This window comes from Nothoprocta perdicaria, unplaced genomic scaffold, assembly GCF_003342845.1.
Source record: "Nothoprocta perdicaria isolate Ctin4 unplaced genomic scaffold, notPer1 scaffold_2, whole genome shotgun sequence".
NCBI classification, from domain to species: Eukaryota; Metazoa; Chordata; class Aves; order Tinamiformes; family Tinamidae; genus Nothoprocta; species Nothoprocta perdicaria.
In genome coordinates, this window is record NW_020455204.1 from 3,537,599 (window position 1) to 3,557,058 (window position 19,460).

Genomic DNA, 19,460 nt, shown 5'->3' on the forward strand with positions numbered 1-19,460 from the left:
ATCTAGTGCTCTGAGGTAGCCCCTAATTCTTTCAAGGACCTTTTTTTCTTCTCCCCTCATATGACAAAAGCCTGTTTTCAGTCACCCAGGTCCAGCTGTTGCCAGTTTTTCATACAAACCCTTTCTTCTTTGAATCCTGTAAAAAGTGTCTAGGCTAGAGCTTCAAACACTGACTAGGTCTGAGCTTTCTAGTGAGAATGCAACAGAGAACTACTGTCAGCCTGTGTGGTTTGGGGCTTTGAAATTTGCTTCTGTGGTGCAGTTTAATTGCAGCTTGATTATACTCTGTGTTCCTCTCCACCGCAAGGAAACAAGATAGACAGTCCAGACAAGAAAAAGAAACCCCAAAACTCTGTTAGAATAAACCCCTTGTTTTATCTCTAAGCTCTTTTGTTGTACAACATTTTTCTACTAGAAGCTATAGAAATTAAAATATATTCATAATACAGCAATTGCACCTCCTTCTCTAGTTGCTGTTAAGCAATGTGCTAAACATACCTCCCTTCCCCTCCCTCCAGCCCCACTCTRTATTTAATCCACATGCCTACGACTTGTTTCTGCGACTTCTGCACTGGCAGTAGCACGTCTGAGCTGAAAAGAGAACTAAATCATTCCAAATTCATTCCTGCAGTTGCTCGACTGAACACAGTGCATTTACAGTGAGCACAGATTTGGCTCCTACCTGACTTTGTCAGCATTCACTGTGCTGTAACTAAGTAACAAGAACAGTGGCATTAGAAGACAGATGAACAGCTTTCTTCAAGGTCATTAGAGCACCGAGCACCTTTAAGGAGTGCAGAAATCTGTGAAGAAGGAGTTGGGGAAAAGGACTCTGCTTCTTTTAGAGTGTGTGTAACAGAACTGATAAGCTATTCCTGTGATGTGATCAAATGTGACTGAATACTGCAGGCTCTTGGACTCTTATTCTGTAAAATCCTCATCAGAGCAGCTCAGGAAAAGATCGGAGGGAACWGCTTCTGCTGTACTGAGAAGGTACATCTTTCTATTTTACTGTTTCTCGGACCTGACATGTTTTGTTATCTTTGATATTTTAGACAGCCCTGACTATGAAGAAGCAGCGTTTGCCACGTTTCTCCCTGGCACTCGTTGTCAGGAAGCCAGGCTGTGGGCAGCAACAGCTTTCACGGAGAAAGAGTAGGACATATTTGCGTGTAATGTATTTGTCTTCTGTTGTAAACCCTGACAACTGAAGAAAGCGAGATGAGATAACTGTGACTAAAGGGAAAATGTAATTTATGGCTCTAAGTATGCTGGAATTTGGTACTCATTTGTGCTGGAAAAAAAGTCAAATTTAAGTTGAAGCTTCAATTATATTTGAGGACGAATAACGGCTTTTATAAATGTGTTGCTGCAGCTGTATTTTATGTGGGTTTTCTTTCTGAGCAGGGAATTCTGTTAGAGCAAAATGTCTCTGAAGTACAAAAAACCCAGGACTTTTGCTGCTAACTCTCTTGCTGTTTCCAGTGTATCTCTCTGATGTCCTTTATGGACATCCTTTATCTTCTGTCCTTTAAAAACAAACTCTTATTTACCGGTGCTATCAAGTGTTGCTCAGATCAGTGAGCTCCATTAATCATCTCTGCACTTAAACTTACTTTTTCTAAGCTTAGCCAGCCACAAACTCCTCTAACAAAGCCCTCAGGTTTAGAGTACTGTGTATTTGCACAAACTCACATTACTTAAGTATAACATAAAAATGACCTAATTTACAGTTTTAGTTTGCATCAGAAGGAAAAAGGGCTTAAGCATGTTTACACTGCAAACAATTTACTTGTGTCAGTCAAGTTTAGCAGTATTTTATTCAGCAGCCTGGAGCTGGGATCAGGTTTATCTCTGCCATCCTGGCACTGTTGTCTTTCAACATTCCTCAGGCTCGCTGAAATTAGAACTTACCAGGAATTCTCTGCAAAAACATAATTTTGGCAGCAGCCTTTGAAACCAAATATTAATGTGTGAGGCCATACCAGTTTTGATGAAACTCTGTTCAGGAGGGATTTCTCAGGAAGCCGCTTCAAGCTAAAATAGAGACACCCTGYGCCCACTCCAGCCATTTTGCTGGTGTGGGTGTTTGCTCTGAATTTGAGTGAGCTCTGCAGCCCTGCTCTGTCTCAGTCCCAACACCTCTTTCCAGGCCAAGTGCTTTTTTATCTCTGGTGCTGTTAGAGCTGTTCCTCTTCATAGAAATAAAGCTTCATTTCGTCAAGGATTTACTTGCAGCTCTTGCAGATCCTTCAGGAGGTGTCCTCCCTATCAGTGTTCAGTCCCGCAGCCTCTGGGCCCGGAGAGCAGTTTGTGCCTTGCAGGAGGCTGTTGCAGGAGAAAGACAGATTTATTCTAGATTAGCTGGTAGCCTTGGCAGCAGAGCAGGATGGCAGTGGGGATTTGGGACACTGACATCCAGTCCTTGGCTCTTGTGATATAAAGAGAGAATGTGCAATAGATTTGTCAACAGGTGATTACGCTGAGGACAGCTAGCCATTTTGGTAGAGTTTAAGGACATGCAATGTCTTTCAGTCCCTTCTTGCAGCCTCCACTGGGGGAGAAAATGAGACAGAGAGTCATTCAAATAGCTTATTTGCCCTCCTTGAAAGCATAAAAACCTCAACTGAGAGGTTGTTTTCCTGGTGTGCTGCCAGGGCTTAGCACTCAGTGCATTCAGCAGTTTACCATCTCCCAGGTGGGAGCCATACGGCTCAGCTCAGTTATACCAACCCCAGGCTCAAAACAGCAGTAAAAATAGTACAGACACATCTAGAGGTCTGCAGAGGGAATAAGGACTCCTAGAAACAAATGTTTTCTAGGGTCCTCTGAACAGGCCTTACTCCTGAAAAAGGTGTTGTTAGTTAGGGGATGTATTTCACAGTAAAGGGTATTTCATATTCTTTTCATGTCAAATTGTGGCATTAACCCTGCAGCATGTTTGCTGGGCAAGCCTAGATGTGAACTCTGCAGACCCCTCATGGACCTGCTTGTTGCAAGGATAGGAGGCCTCTCTGTGAGACCTGTATCTTCTCAACTCTAGTCTGTTTTACTGATCCCACAGTCACTATGTGAACATTTTCCTTTGGCTAACAGCACTGAACGTCATTAGGCAAAAGCTACTGAAAAGGGACATTTAAGTGGGTGGAATATAATTATCCTAATTGAAATCTGTCCAGGGGAAACAGAGTTAAACACCCTTATGAAGCTTAGTTGATGGGATTCCCTAGAAGATAATAGGCAACTTTCTGTTGTTTTTAATTCACTAAACGGAAACTTGTGTTTGTTCCCTTCCAAACTGGGAAGAGGGAAGTGAAAAGACAAAAGGACTAGGGAAAAAAGAAAGAAATTAAATCAGCAGAACTTTGCCTTTATGGAGGTCTGAAATTTTTGTAGTCATGGAAATGAAGCTAATTGTGCTTCTCTGAGAACTCTAGGAAGAAGGAAATTGAAATTTCATGCAAGAAATACTTAGTGGAAGATTATATAAAGTCAGTTGAGCTTGTTTTCATGATGTCAGTGGAAAATCTGAATCTCAAAAGACCAGACTAAGTTTCTATTAAAATACAAGATATTCACAGTTGGCAGTATGCTGACTGTTTTTCACTGTATTGCACTCATTTGAAAATAAATAAACCATAATGAAAGAATAAAAGATAAAAAGATATATTTTGACTTTTAAAAGACCTAAAAAAAAAAAAGTTTAGGCCTTTTAAAAAGCCCTAAAATACGAAGTTGTTGAATTGTGTTGCAACAACACCAGGTTACAATATATTTAAACGTTAGTCTAGACTTTCTGACCAAAATATTCTGGTATTTTTGCTCTGGGAAAAGTTCAAGAAAATCAAATTGCCAGAAAACAGAAACAGAAATTGCCTCAGTCAAGAGAACATAGGACAAGGAGCCAGAAACTCCAAGCCTAATTATGACACCACCCAGATCTAATCCAGCCTTGTGCAGAGCAACAGACTTTTAAAATAAGCGTGGAAAAGTGCTGACGCTTCTGCGTTGTTTTCGCGGTGCTTCCCAGTGTTCTTCAGGCTGTCAGATACTTAAAAGACATAATTCCAGCCCAACTCATTAAAAAGGTCAAACTTACCCTCTTGAACGTTTTTAATGCTTTCTTTTAAATCCCTCTTACAGGAGGAAATGTATATGGGTGGTAGTGATGGGGTTAATCCGTTAATTTTTGTGGCCTTTGTAGAAAATCTCTAGAAAATTATTTCAATTATTACATTCTCTCTGGACCCTTAGCAGTGCAACAAGTTCAGGCCCTGTTGTCCCTGAGCACTGTACTACAGCAGTCCAATTGTATATTACCATCAATACCATTAGGCTGACAGAGASATACTTTTGTGGGGAAGAAAAAAGGTTTTAGGGTATAAATTTACCAAGCACTCCCCATTCACCAGGTTATGTGAGCTAATAAAGTCTAAATTAGATTCTAAACCCTTTAGCATCAGAGTGCTGTAGTACTGTCTGAATGCTTGGAGACTCGTAATAAACTCTTGAACCAGCACTTGGCARTTAGATTAAATGCATGAAAAATTATAGCAAAATTGGTTGTAACATCATCTTTCCTCCAAGGCCTGATTTCTCAGCAAACAGAAATAACCTATGGAAAGCATTAGAAGCACTGTTTGCTTCTAYGTTTTTTTTCTCCCCTGTTGTTCATGAAGTCAAAAATATTTATGTCACATTGGCAATTACTRTGTTGGTATCCTAAAATGGATCTCTGGTTAATACTAATAAAATCACTTTGTTGATCCTYGGGTGTCATCCATATAACCATACCAAGGGCTTTTCTAACAAGAACTTCACAACACCTTGAAAATTTCAGTATCCATTTTAAGATAAACTTACTCTTGTAGCAACAGAGATGTAGGCTAGACAGCTTGCCCAAGGGCAAACTATTGCTGAAATGAGACTAAAACCTAAATCCCCTGACTCAACATGACAAAGTTCACTCTCATTTTAGTCCTGAGAAAAAGCTAATGAGGAATGTCTAACATACACACTGTCTTCATAGAGAGATTTTTTCTGTGATTATGGCTAGGATTTCATTTTCAGTATTAAGTAAAGCAGTATTAGTTTATCTAAGCTAAAATCATAATGAGAGACTCTGTAAGTAGGCTTATTTAGATTCTTTTTGATTAGAAAAAAAAATTATCCAAGTCTTCACCTCCCTAGTACTTTAATAACAGTCAGCTCTCATTTTTGTATCTGTAAGACATGAGGTCTTGTTAATTATTCATAATATAATGAATCAAGCTTCAGAATAGTTAAGTAATCATATTTAATACTTGTTTAATCTCTTAAGTGCTGAACCCACTAAGACATGTGTCTGTATTAAACATCAAAGTATTTAACYTGTTTACTATTAACATCTTATTTTTCCTATCAGAATATAATAGTTTTACTAGAGAGATGTTGTTTTTGAAAGCGATAGGGAAACAGCAGCAATCACCAGCTTAGATCAATCMCCCATACACCTTCCTCTAATACTGATAGGAAGTCTCCATAAAATTTTTATGAAACACTGAAAAAAAAAAAATCTCAGCTTGAATTTCATCTGGAGTTACCTTAAAAAATTACACTACCAATTGRGCTACTTTTTAATTTTAGGAACTTCCAATACATTTTTTTTTAAACAATGCTTGAAGAATTCTGCAGAATTCCTGATAAATAGATAGCATTACTAAAAGGTCCTTAAAGTAACCTTTGGTAAAATGGCAGAAATCGTCTTTACAAGAATAAAGAAAAAGGATACATATATTTTCAATGCATCTTTAGAAAAAATTGTAGGTCKCCTAACAGGAATTCTCTAACTTTACAACTGTTGGCATAATGGCAGTTGCTTAAGTCTGAACCAGCCTTTCAAGGCTTCTTTTAAAGCCACTGAAATGCCCTACATATTCTGTGTTCACAAGTAAGTGAGCTGGGGCAGCAGATTCCCACAATTTATGTTAGCTTCTTTCTTTGAAAGTGCARTTTTTAATCTTTGAAAATTGGAACAGAGATACTCCCATTTAAATGCTAATTCTTTTATTAAGATTAGCATCAGGGGAAAAATGCTGAATTGCAGTAACAAGTTATAATTTGGTCTTACGAAATCCCCCCCCCCCCCACACACACAAAAAAAGAGTAAGATTAGATGCATAAGAAAAGAACCCAGTGCTTTAGAAAGACTTGACAGTAGTTTGACAAGTTTGGGCATGAAATTTTAATATATTTTCTTTTAAATTCTGTCTTCTTGAAGACAAATTTAGCGATATGTGTTATTCATCCCTTTCTATGATGTTATCGTTCCAACTTTCTGTTTATTCCCTTGCTCCATTTTACATTTTCCTACTCTTTTCCACTTCMAATTTTATCTTTCAGAGAGAAGGATCAGTTTACCCTTATTATCACATGTATTTGGAACCTCAAAACAAGCATTAAATAATAGGAATGACTGCCTTGTAGTAAGTGGCCATGGGAAACTTGTCTGTGTGCAAGTTCAGTTTTACTGTATATTTAATGAATCCCATGGATCCACATTAAAGCTAAAATTGCAGTTGCATTTTTCTAAAGCTGTCATAACATGACTGTCTCTTATGTAGTGGTATTTTTAAATTGGTTGAATTATGCACTTAATTTTCACATCAAGTAGTTGCCAGGTAAGAATATGAAAAGTATTACCTATTTTGGTACAGATTTATTCCCTCTGGATACATGACCGCTATCAGTGCATCTTGCTCTYGACAAACTGCTTTTACGTTCTAGGGCTATCGCTAAATTTATTTCCATATCCAAGAAGACAGATATTGTTTTGAGATTAAAAGAGGGATAAACTTGGAAAAAGGGACTGCTTTTTAAAAAAAGAAGGTGGAGAAATAAGACCCAGTCCGTTGTGTTCCTTTTAAAACCTAACTTCTCTAGAAACTCACTTTTTAAGATGATTGCCTCTCAAAGGAGGATTATTAAGAACAACGTGTATTGCAAGTTTATCAAGGTGCTGGAATGTTGTACAGCAATAAAACCCCCTAATAATTGAAACAAAATTTTCAGCACAGCAAAAACAAGCAAGCTAACCAGGGCTTTGAAAAAGGCATCATGTATCATGTAGGTTCTTGCTACCAGTGACCAAAATTTATCTCTGAAGACCTTGGAGGCAGCTCTTCAAAAGTCAGATTCCTATCAGAAAAAAAGTATTAGCTTTTCTGCGGAATAGAAACCTGGGCTGAGTTCAGTGGAAAGTAGCTCTAAAGATTAATCTACAAATGCTGTTGCTCCTTGTTTTGTGAAATCCCACCAGGTGGTCTTTTATCTGTACTGAGCAATAAAGGGGCAAAGTTCTTGCTGTTTGCARGTAACTTTCAGGACAGCCTCGCACAGTGGCACAGCAATAGTCTACATCAGTTTTGCTCAGAGGATTCAGGACCATCTACTGTAACCTGGGAATTAAAACTGGAAACATTGTGAAATGATTGATATCACCAAGAGAGTTTGTAGCTCTAGAAGTGCCCAAGTTTCAAGGCGCTGATACTCCTGGCTCATGCAGATCCCCTTATTTAAGTCTGAAAGATTGGACATCCCTTGGCAGCAGTTAGTGGTTTCTGCTGTCCATACATTTGCTGTTCAAAATAACTGTCAGCTCTCCGTTCTGTCAAAAATAAGCCAGGAAAGCCAAATGACATCAACTAGAAAGATATTTTTCTGTTAAGTCAATGGTGTTTTTCATAGTCCAAGCCAAATCCCTAAGCAACAGTGGATTTGGAGCAACTTTATGCAGAGAGACTGAAAAGAGCAGAAACTGCATCTAGTAAGGCCCAGGATAGTTAATTTTGTCAGCAGAGAAGGGAAGGAGCAAACTGACATCCTTACCGAGGTGCAAAGAAAGCCTCTTGCTGTCTAGGAAGCAAAATAAAGAAAAACCCAAGATGTCAGATTTCCATGTGCTAGTGATACTAACGAGCCCTGAAAGGAAGTATCTTGGGTCAGTCTCTGCAAGGAAAATAGTAGAAAGATAAGTATTAACACCGATGACTATCAAAGACAGAAGAAGGAGTCTTGTGAAGGCTCCAAATAAATTGTACTTGCTGTGCGGCTGTGGTAGGCGGTGGGTGAACGGGCGGCAGCTGGAGTGTGGGCTGAGCGCGTCTCCATGGCAACCCAGCCATCTTGTGAACTCGAGTGTGCTCTGCATGAAGACACGGGATTTAAGGAACTGGGAGGGATTATTGCCATCTTTCCCAAACTCTGAGGGAAAACAAGCTAAGGAGGAAGTAAGAAGAGGAAGGTCGAGATTCTAAGGGAGATATTTCGCCAATTATATGGTCTCTGTCCAATTAATTTTTGGTCTCTGGCAGTTTAGGCAAAACTTGTGAGGATCTTCTTGCAGCTCCTGTAGCAGCAATGGTTCTGCTGAACTTCAGGCAGGGGGAACATTAATGCAGTCACAGGTGGAAGCTGTTCACCATAATTAGTAAGCTATAAAAGGCTTAACAGGAGGAACCAGAGACTTCCCAAGAGTTGATTCACAAGTCCTTTAAAAATAATAGTTTAAAACCAGCACAACTCGCTGCACTGGCCCCATGCAAGGCAGCATACTATGGTTAAGAAAGAATCTTCCAAATCCTTGAGACCTGTGCTCAAATACCAGACTAGATTTCAAGAACAAATGAGCCTTTCATTAACTCCTGCTGCTAAGAAGAGCTCCTTCCAGCCCGTGCTCTGCATCCAGCCTGCAAGTCACAGCCCTTAGTTTTACACTCTCTCAAAGGCTAAATCAAATCTTTAAGAATCATTTCTTATCAGGTCTTTTATGCTGTGACTCCTGCATGGAAATAAAAGCACCTTCCTTATACTGTATACTGTCTTGTTTGAAAWCCGTGAGAGTAAATGGCTTTGATAGGATTTACTGTGAGCTGCACAGGGTGACAGGTATCCCATCTGGTGAGCTTTGTGTTTGGGTGCCCTGAGCTCACAGAGATGGACAGATACACACATACACACATACACACATACACATATCCATTCCATGCTGTGCCCACATGGAAACCTGCAGCTGTAACACTGAGTTTCAGGGGAAGAATAGACACAATCCTATCAGATAATTACAGCCTGCACATCAGAGAAAAAATATGTGCTCTTCCTTCTCTTGAGTTTCACAAAGCTGGGCATTTCTTTGCTTCAGGAATTTAGCTTTGCATTTTATAACCATTGAAAAAACATTCCCACTTAAATATATGTGTATATATGTATCTTTCGTTCTCAGAAGGGTCAGACGGATAGCTTATGTCAGAGGTTTAACGAGCAGGGCAAAGGCTGCCATCTTCGGTAAGCCTCGACAGCTGAGTCTCCACTACAAGCTCTGGAARGAGGGACGCTGCTTGAGTCCTACTGATCCATCCCGCTCTGTTTCTCTGCAGAGCGTGAGCTCTGCCAGAAAGGCAGGGGCGAACAGGGAGGGCTGCACGCAAGGTAGYTCCAGACTCAAAGGTGAGGAGTTCTCTGTTCTCCTGCCAAACCTAGCTCAGAAGTTTCCYGCTGCTCAAAGATTAGAGTGAGATCACATGCAGAGTCTAATTATTTAAGTTTTTAAATCCTTTAAAAATGGTTAGAAGGGGTTTGGTGCTCATTAGAGCCTCCTTGTGCAGTGGCATGTTCGGAGGCAGGACTGAGCAGCTGCATGGGGGAAGGGATCAGAGCATTAAATAAAGCCACTTGTTGACTGCCTGGAGAATTTGCCTCTAAAGGGAGTGCCACAGAGCACTGCCCATCACTGAGTGACAGAGAAGCGTTTTCAGCTATTTTATACAGTGCTGTAATTAAACTCAGCATGTTCCTGTTCAGCATGGTCRTTGTAGATTATTCAGCTTAATATTTATACAAAAAATAGCACTCCCCTGTACCACCTTAACCCTGAGCTGTTTTTTTCTCTTCATTCCAGATGCTGGAGAGTTCTTCAAGCCTTTTGTTCATTGTATTCATTGTGCTCTTCCTTGTGCTCCTCTTTGCTGTGCTCATCAAGAGAAACGGCACCGCTGCCCTTCTCTGGAATGAAATAATCCGGGAGAATATAATCAACTTCGTCATGAATCAAAGCAAAGAACAGAGGATTTTAAATTTTGTGCTGCAGAATGCAGTCAGAGGGGACCCCTCTAGTGTTGTGGATACTATAGATAAGTACTGCTCGGAGAAAGAGTGGGCCATGAACGTGGGCAATGAAAAAGGTAATTGCATTGGGACATCTTGAAATAGCATTTGAAACTAGTGCAGTACAAGACATGTTACTGAGTTCACCCAGCCACTGCATCCTTGTGGTCAGCAAAATAATTCTGCAGACAATAATGCGTGCTTGTGCACATGGTTGTCTTTAGGAATGGGTCTCTAGTGAGATTCAGAAGTCATGGGACTAAATCTGATTGTGTGTGTTTTGTGTGCTGCAACTGTGGGAAACTAGAGCTACATTGTTCTTAATTCCCACACAGGGTGGCTTTGATGCATAACAAGATTTTTTAACTGAAAGATGCTACATAAGTATTTTAAACCACATCAATTCTGTATCTGCAAACAAGACAACATACTTTTGAAGGGAGAGATTCCACCCATGTAATATATAGCAGCAGCTATCAGACTTAGCTTCTGCTTATCAAGAAAAGTGTCTTGTTCTCATCTCCTAAAAGAAGCTATTTTATTTTTCTTAGATACAGGGAAGTCTACCCATGGTTTCAAAATGCAGTCTTTTCATAAAACTGTAATGGCAAAATGTTAATATATTCCCTTGGARTTAAATACAAAAGCTTTCCTTACAGTATTATATTTTCTGGTGGGAAATTGTTAGAGGAATTCATTTAGTCTAGGATTAACATAGCTAATGAAACACAACTTAGCACTGTAATAAAAATGCTCCTATGTCATGGGTACATTTTGTGAATTCACTTGCTTTGCATATACGCTGGGGTGCTTAGGGTAACAGAACAGCAGACAGTGGCCAAAAAGGAATTGTTAAAACTCTAAATTTAACAATCACTTGGTGTATTTCTAAAGGCTTTACTCTAGTCTTTCTTTGACGAGATGACTTTTCTTCAGATGAGCTGTAGAAAGCCAATGCATCTTTAATTCCAAGAAGCCCAAAGTGACCACATAGTTTCAAACATGAGTGATAACACAGCATATTATTCATAAACAAGTGACCCATAAGAAAAAGAATCACTTAATAATATGCACGTGGATGATTAGAAAATAGATGGGTCAGAGAAGAATACCTTCAAATACCTTTTAAAATCAGATGAAAAATAAAAAATATCTTTTTTTTTTTCTCACCACTAACTTACCCTTCTGTATATAAACCACTTCAATTTTGTCAAAAGTTAATCCATTTCCATTTTTTTTTTTAGGTAAGATTTTAGACAAGACGGTGGAGGAAGTCAGCCCTTCAGTTGTTCTGGAGCTGGGAACGTACTGYGGCTACTCGGCAGTGAGGATTGCTCGGCTGTTGAAGCCTGGTGCTCATCTCCTCACTGTGGAGTTCAACCCAAAATTTGCTGCTATCGCTAAACAGATGATCGAATTTGCTGGAGTACAAGATAAGGTAAATACCATTTGTCTGTGGTTGGTACAAGCAAGTGATACATGGAAAATGGGAATATATCCAAAGAAGCAGCAATGATAGGTTTACATTCATTATTCTACTTGCCAAGCAAGTACAACATCCTAAATGTTTAGGAGCAAGCAGCCTTTGACGGACAGGCTTGATAGCAGGGAAAAACTGGTAAAGTTGTAAGATTTCCACGCAGAAAACCAAGGCAATTTGCTCTTTTGCGTATATACTGTGAGCTAAATGAATTACAGCAGTCAGAGACCCAAGTATGGTTCAGACTTAGTAGCAGGATCAGGGTAGAGTTTTGGACTTGTCAAGTCTCGACAGAAGGAACCAAGATGTCCAGGACTCCCAAGATTCTGTGCTGCCTGAGTCTGAATGAGGATTCAGAGGCACGAGGGCAGAACCAACTGCTTAAATCCAAGTCTCCTAACATCTGAAAGCTTTTAGGCTTCATCCTCCTGTTTGTCCTCCTTACAGTTCAGTGGTTACTGCAGTGGTTGCAGACAATTTCCTGGCAGTTCACTGTGGGCTGTTATTGCAGCCCATAGTGACTGTAAGAATACAGGTCTGGAGGGAAGCTCCCAGGTCAGTGTTTCATTTGTTACAGTCACAGGACCTCAGCTCACAAAGTCATCTTAAAATTAGCAATTGCTCTTGCAGAACTGGTTAGATTTGCTACTGTTATGCAACTACCCACAAGCTCCTCCCTGCTGATAATCAGAAACTTATGATTTCCAGAACGGTTATTTTGTTTTCCCTTATTCTTGCACCAGCAGTACTCATTTGTTTAACTAGCTTCTTGCCTAGCTTACACTCTAGCCTCTCACAGGAGTACAACTGAATAATGCAGTGTGTCACCTTCCACAAAAGCTAGGCTAGAAAATTACTTTCCTGCTTATAAACCAGTGTGTTGAAATCAGTGTCAAAACTGAGTTTGACAGAAACCTGAACCACAGTCTAACTTGTTACAARATGTCACAGGAAGCAGTTGCCTTATGTGCAGTGGTGTTACATGCTTCAGATGAGATGTACCTGTTCAGATCTTGATGGTCACAATACAGACACCTGTATTTTAGGCAGTCTGCAATGTCTTCACTCCCTGTACAATCAGTTGAGACACAGGAATTTCCTGTCTATAATCTACCTCAGCCCCAGGCAGGCASCTATAGCAGGTCAGAGGATTCATGCTCAAGAAGCATCTCTGTTGACCAGACAATCTGGACAACTTGCTTTTAAATTATAAAAACAGAGGCAATGAATGCCACTGTAAGATCTTCTAATGTAGAGAACCTGAAGCAGCAGTGACATCTCAAATTGCATTTTCCCATCTGAGTTAATCTCCTGATCATTTGTGAGTCACAAACTGGTCACATTTCCTTACCACTTCTTTCATCCACCCACAGTATATGGTACTTACTTAATAAATCAGTAATAACAGCTTCTTTGAGTTCAGCAGTGCTTATGCCAATAAACCTGCGGGGCAAATTTAATAGCCTTGTTGCTCCCTTTTCATTCTAGTGGCCATATTTATCTTACATACTGTGGCCTCCAGATTTGCTTTCAACAAGCCTGTTCTCTGCATCTTCTTGGGCTACAAGATTCAACTGAGATGCAACGACAATGCCAAGCTAATACAAATTGTGTTTTCAGCAGTAGACTACCTTGTTGCCCATAGAGGCAACATTTTTGTTGCCCATAGAGGCCTCTATGGCATTTTTGCTTTATCCAACATAAGCAAGGTCACAGATTTAAAAAAAAACATACTAGCACAGAGGAAAAATATTTTGGAACGTAACTGAGTCAATGTGCTAAAAGAAATCCCTGTGATCTAACTCTAGCAAATAGCTCAGCTGAGGTTGTACTAACTATGTCTGGCCACAACTTCAGAGCTAGAATCATGTGCTGTTTCTTAATGGTCCACAATTCATAAGATGGATTTGCATTACAGGTAAACATCCTTGAAGGCCCTTCAGAGGAAATTATCCCTCAGCTGAAGAAAAAACATGAAGTAAATACTCTGGATTTTGTCTTTCTTGACCACTGGAAAGACAGATACGCACCAGATACCATCCTGCTTCAGGTGAGTTTACACAATTCCATCCCTAAAAATAAAGCAGCACATGCCCAGATGTCTGTGAGGCCTGTATGCTTTATCAAGGGCCTCATCCTGTAAAATGAAAAATGGCAGTTATAATAGCAAACTTAGAGAGAAAGGATAGAGGGAACAGAATTCCAACCCTTCTCACACCCACAATGTATAGAACTTCACAAATACCTTTTTTCCTGACCAAATGGGTCTGTAGGAGAAGCAGTGTCTGGGTATTTCTCTCCCTGGAGGGAGTCTCTACATGGTCGCTAATCAAAACAATTGACCTGAATGTCCTGGCCCTGGGAGCAGACAGACTCAGGACCTGCATATCTGCTGCTCTAATTTCCTGAATATCAACTTCTCCTCCTGTGCCCAGCCTGTGCTGACAGCAGAGCTTCTTGATGAAATACCATTTTAGTAGCATAGCTGGTTATTATCTTTCTAGAGGCCTTTACTCCCCCTAATGAATTGGCTGTAATGTAGACTCTAGAACTAGAGTGCAGACTGTCCTAGCCAGGCACTTGCTAGAGAAGTGCTGTCCAACTCTATCTCCAGTCCTGAATGATGAAAAATTCTGCTCATTTCTTCCCAACCCTTCCCAACCCTGCAAGCTGATAAAAACTTTTAAAAATTGCCTGTTTGGCTGAAAGGACCATTTTTTAAAAATATATTTTTACATTAAATCCACTTCTTTAAGCTGCTTTTTACATTCAGAACCAGCAAGTCTCTCCACTGACTACGTCCTTCTTCTGTTTTAGGATACAAACACTATTTTCTCATCCAAACTGTCCTGTTTTTTAATTTCTGCCCAGGCTGTTTAGGCTGCTGAGGATTAGTTTGGGATTATGAACAACCAGCACAACATTTACACATTAGTAGTTAGCCCTCCCCTCCCCCAATTATTCTGTAATGTTTACCCAAGAATGTTTGCTTTTAAACTGGCTGTGTATTCATGACTGATCTCTTTCTATTGGGAAGAGCTAGCATATCCCTATCAGAGCTGAACTGCCCCAATACAGCCAAAGCAAATAGGTAAGAGCCAATTTAGTTCCATAGTAGAGGAATAGACCAATGCAGATGTGGCACAAAGATGTTTTGCCTTAAAAAAAAAAAAAAAAAGAATGTGAATTTCAGGGGAGAAAGATGAAGATCCCCCCATCTTCTCAGATGCCACAAGCCCTCTTTCTAACTCATATTCCTGGCCTGTATTCCAAGTGCGCCAGACAGCATTCCTCTTCAGCAGTTCTAAAAAAAGCCTGGCACAAAGAACACTGGAAATCCTGATGACTGGTGGGAAATACAGCATGTTGTCCTCGTAGGCTTCTAATCTGCACAACAGAAGCAGACCAGAGGATATTTGCCATGTCTCTAATATCCCTTCTACTATGCTGACTGGTGTGCAGTCACCAGAGGTGACAGCAGTAAGCTAAATATGCTCCACAGCACAGGAATGCTCTAATGCACTGGGAGTGACAAAAACTACACCATGGTTCAGCTTGGCCTGCTGCCTGTAGCCACAGTGTAACAACCTGCTTGATTAAGTACGGGCTTTCTGTTCTGAACTAGCTGATGAGCTCAGATAAGCAACTTCTGTTAGACAAAAGATACCAGCAAAAATTATGCTTGTAGGTTTACTGAGGATAAGCACTGAACTTCAAGTAAATACTGCAAGTTAATTATGCCCTCTGGAAGTTAGTCTGATTGATCTTCCTTGCATGCAAACCACATTTCATATGCCCTGCTGTTGAACAAAATAGCACAAGGCTGGATAACAAAAGAGGAAAAGCAGCTCAGAAAACTGTTGTTGTTTTTCCTGATTTTAGGACTTGATTAGATTTGGCCAAAGCAGTCTAGTACTTGCCTATCTCTTAAGTGGCCTCAACAGCTACTACAACATCTTAATGCCATATAAAAGGAAAGCTTCAACCACTGGCGTGAAAGCCAAGACAGAACTATCATAATAACCACTTTGACATAGTTAGAAACAGTATGAGCAACTAACTGCATACATGCACTGCGCTTGGTTTGTTATGTCAAAACCTGCATGACCCAACAGCTTGTCAGCATCACTAATGCTCTTCCAATTATGCTGGCAGAAAAAGTCATTGTAGGAAATACAACCACTGAAATTGGATAGAGTGTTCAGCTTCTCCCTTTTCTACCCTCCAAAAGGAGAGTACAATCGGGTTTTGGATGCAAACTCTTTTAAGTAGGAAATGTCTTGCACAAAAGATGTGACATTCAAACCCATAACCACATAACATCACCATGAAGCAATTTCTCTTCTTTCTAGGAGTGCAACTTGCTGAGGAAGGGCACAGTTCTTCTGGCTGACAATGTAATCTTCCCAGGAGCTCCAGAATTCCTTAAATATGTCCGCAACAATCCCCATTTCCAATGCACTAACTACCCATCTCATCTGGAATATATGGCAGTGCAGGATGCTATGGAAAAGGCTGTGTTTTTGGGATGATGAAAGCCATTAATACTCGGCTACTGTTTCAAAATATGTAAATGCAACTGCAGAGATTAACTTGTTTATGCTTTAAATTTTGCACTTGTCTGTGCTTTCAATTTTGCTTTTTGTATTTTGAAGCCTTTAATTGAGGCAAATTGTAGTGGAGGTCATTCTAGGCCAGGTGGAAATCATGATCTGGAGTGTGTAAGTAGAGTAACTGCTCAAAGATTTGTTTCTGTTGTTTAACATAGCTCTGCAAACCTTGGTGATGAACGTCATTGACTAATACATCACTGAACAGTCTGTTATGTTGAGCTCCAACCCAAGCAACCACAGGTTGGGATGGGTATGGGCTAGAGAAAAATCACTGTAAACTTCCATAAACTTGATTCCCAAAGCTAAACTTACTAATAATTACCAAGATTTAAAAAGCATGCATGGTGGAAGAAACGAGCATCTCAGACACTGATTTTGCTAAATTATCAGCATGCCACTTCATGCTGCGAAGGCTCCTATAGTGATATCAGATACATTTTTTCATAGTTACTGCAAAAGTTAATCATCTGTATGCTGCAGAAAATCATCTATATGCTGAAAGAAGACAGACCCATGCAGCCATGAGCAAATAAACCAGAATTTTGCAGAAGGCAGTGCAAACAAGATATGTGGAGGTGTGGAAAAGTGAAGAATTAAGTGCATTTTAAGTTCTTTTGAACAGAATGTCAGAATTGCATAAAATGATTGAAACTTGGGAGATTGTTACATTTACTTACCTCCTTATTACACAGTATATACATATCATGTATACTGCTTACTGTACATGAAGCACCATGTGTGCTGTGACCTTGAACCACAGTTAACAGCGGAGAAACTTAAGTCTTGCCAGATGGTTCCTTCACACCTGGTTAACCCGAAGCACGGCAGCCGAATGCTATGGCAATAGTGTTACCTCTGTGAAGATACAAAGCCACATCTGAAGTCTCTGATGTGCCTGAGCAAGGCAACAATCCACTGGCATTTTGTGGCATGTCCTCTTGTCATTACATAATGAAATAGTGGTCACATTTATAAGTAAAAATAGTAAAGGCCGACACATGACTTCCTTCCCTCCTTGCGTTCAATGAGCTCTGCGCTGCACTTGAGATTTCCAGGCTTGGAACAGTCCCAGAAAGACCCAACAGTTGAAAACCAGTGAAAGTTTGGGGATTTCTGTTATGCATTATAGATGTATGGTTCTTACAGACCAGTTATAAGCCACTTCCTTTTATACTGTTTTACTGCAGTCTTATTTATCCTGGCCTGAGTAATACAAAAAAATACAGGACATCAGTAATAAGCATGGTAGGGAATTTTTACCCAGTATAAAAGAAAACGACACCAAGCTAAGGTTGCAGGGTCAGGTCAGGAATGGACCAAACACACACAGTAACCCAGCCAGCTTGTAAAGCTTACATTTCACAGGTATATGAGGATGGCAAATTACTGGAGTTCCTTCAACAATTTAAACTGTCACAGTTGGGAAAGACAACATTTYAGACTGTGAAGAAGTCGTCCCTCATGGCTGTGTCATGCTGCGTAGGAGGAATCCTTGTGTTCTGAGGCCTCCGTCTCACGTTGTCAAATGAGTCAGGGATTTGTTCTGCAGGTTTGCTCAGCAGCAGTTCCTCTTGGTACCTGCTCAACTCGTTGCTGGACCAAAGACCCTCTGGTGATTTCAGAYAAGTCTTTGCAAATTCTTCCAAGAAGAAAATCACACTGAAATCCATTTACTGGCATACACAAGTTCATGGAGCCCACTGGAAAATCTGCATGCTTACAGGTACACTAACCAAAGTCTCATCGATACATGATGAGAAAATAAATGAAAGTTGCCTAACACCATTAGCTAACACCATTCTGCACAGCAAAGTCACTGCAGAGAGACAATCAAGAGAAGCACTGAAGGAGAGAACCTCTTGAGCTGGCATCGATATTTCAAAAGATTTCACTAAAAGATTAGTGAATAACACATGTAATATAACAGCCACCTTTTAGTAGAAAAAAGGCATTTTAATTCATTAGACAGTATCACCCACAAGAGAGGCAGTGAAAAAAAAAGCCTGTGTATCATCAGATTATTTACAGAATTTCACATGCAAGAAAAATTTTTCAACTTGACCACACTTCTGAAATGCTCATAATTATTGGTGGCAAGGAATGAAAAGGAGAAAGCATGACAGAGTTTGCATGACTGGTAATTAGAAAAAAGCCTTTTGGTCAGTTGAGCAAATATGATCTGGAGTCACTGACACATAAATGTGAAATCTCCCAGGGAGAAGAGTTATTTTTCAAAATAAAGTCATGCCTTGAATACTGGGAGAGAAGAGAGTAGGCAATGAGTCTTCTAGGCAATTTAGACATGTTCTTAAAACCTACTGAGTTTTATTACAGTGTCAGTCTATAGCAGTTAGAAGACAAGTTACTCTTGCACAACACAGATATGAAACAGTGCAAACTCCCAATATAAAGAATTCCTGTAAAACCACACAAATCCTTCTGCAAATTCTCACAACTCATGTCAAAAAYTAGGGATCCTCCCAAATACTGCTAATTGAGATTTATTCTGTAGATAGCAACTACTATCTGGGTTGTTGGATTGGGTTCAGGCAACACATGAAAGTGAAGTTCAGTTTCTGCCAGTCTCTGTTGCAAAGGGACATGACACCAGCTCTTAAGATATTCAGTCGATTCTTTAAATCATGATTCATGATTCATTTAGCTTCCTAATTTAATACCGCACTGAGTGTAACAGCACCCATGCAGCAATCCTTACAGAGGAAATCACCCGTCAGAGCAAAGAGCAGTTATGGCACACGTGTGCAGGAGACAGCGCTTCCACTGAATGACACGATGAAGGGAAAAACCCCTGGGTGACTTTGGGACAAGTCACAAATGCCAGATCCTGTGAACTGTCCAAGTCTCTATAAAGCATCAAAGAGACCATCAAGATGCCAGCTCCCCCACTAAAGAGGACAACACCTGATGAGTGATGCATCCCCATTTGCTTGATTCGAGCAAGGGAATTGAGACTTTGCTTAGAAAGGCTGCTGTGTTTGCTGTGCACCACACTGAGCTGTAAGTAGAGAATCTCACTGTCTTTGCCTGTCCCCACGGCTCAGTTCATGGCCGCAAAACAACTTCCACTGTAACAAATCCTCCATTGTCAGCTTGTACCACAGTGAGGTTTTGCCACTGCTGAGCTTTAGTTGCACAGAGATCTTCACTGTAAGAAACGGCAGGGAAGACGGTCATGAGGACAGAATGTTCCCCCAAGACACTGCTGA

General features: G+C 40.2%; 1 protein-coding gene across 1 annotated transcript; it reads left to right on the forward strand.

Moving 5' to 3' along the window:
• Positions 1-545: 545 nt before the first annotated feature.
• On the forward strand, positions 546-16,675 carry COMT (catechol-O-methyltransferase). Its single transcript, XM_026037806.1, has 5 exons — positions 546-993; positions 9,935-10,217; positions 11,385-11,578; positions 13,539-13,670; positions 15,973-16,675. The coding sequence occupies exons 2-5, from the start codon at positions 9,935-9,937 to the stop codon at positions 16,150-16,152; spliced, it is 789 nt and encodes a 262-aa protein (XP_025893591.1). The 5' UTR covers positions 546-993; the 3' UTR covers positions 16,153-16,675.
• Positions 16,676-19,460: the final 2,785 nt, after the last annotated feature.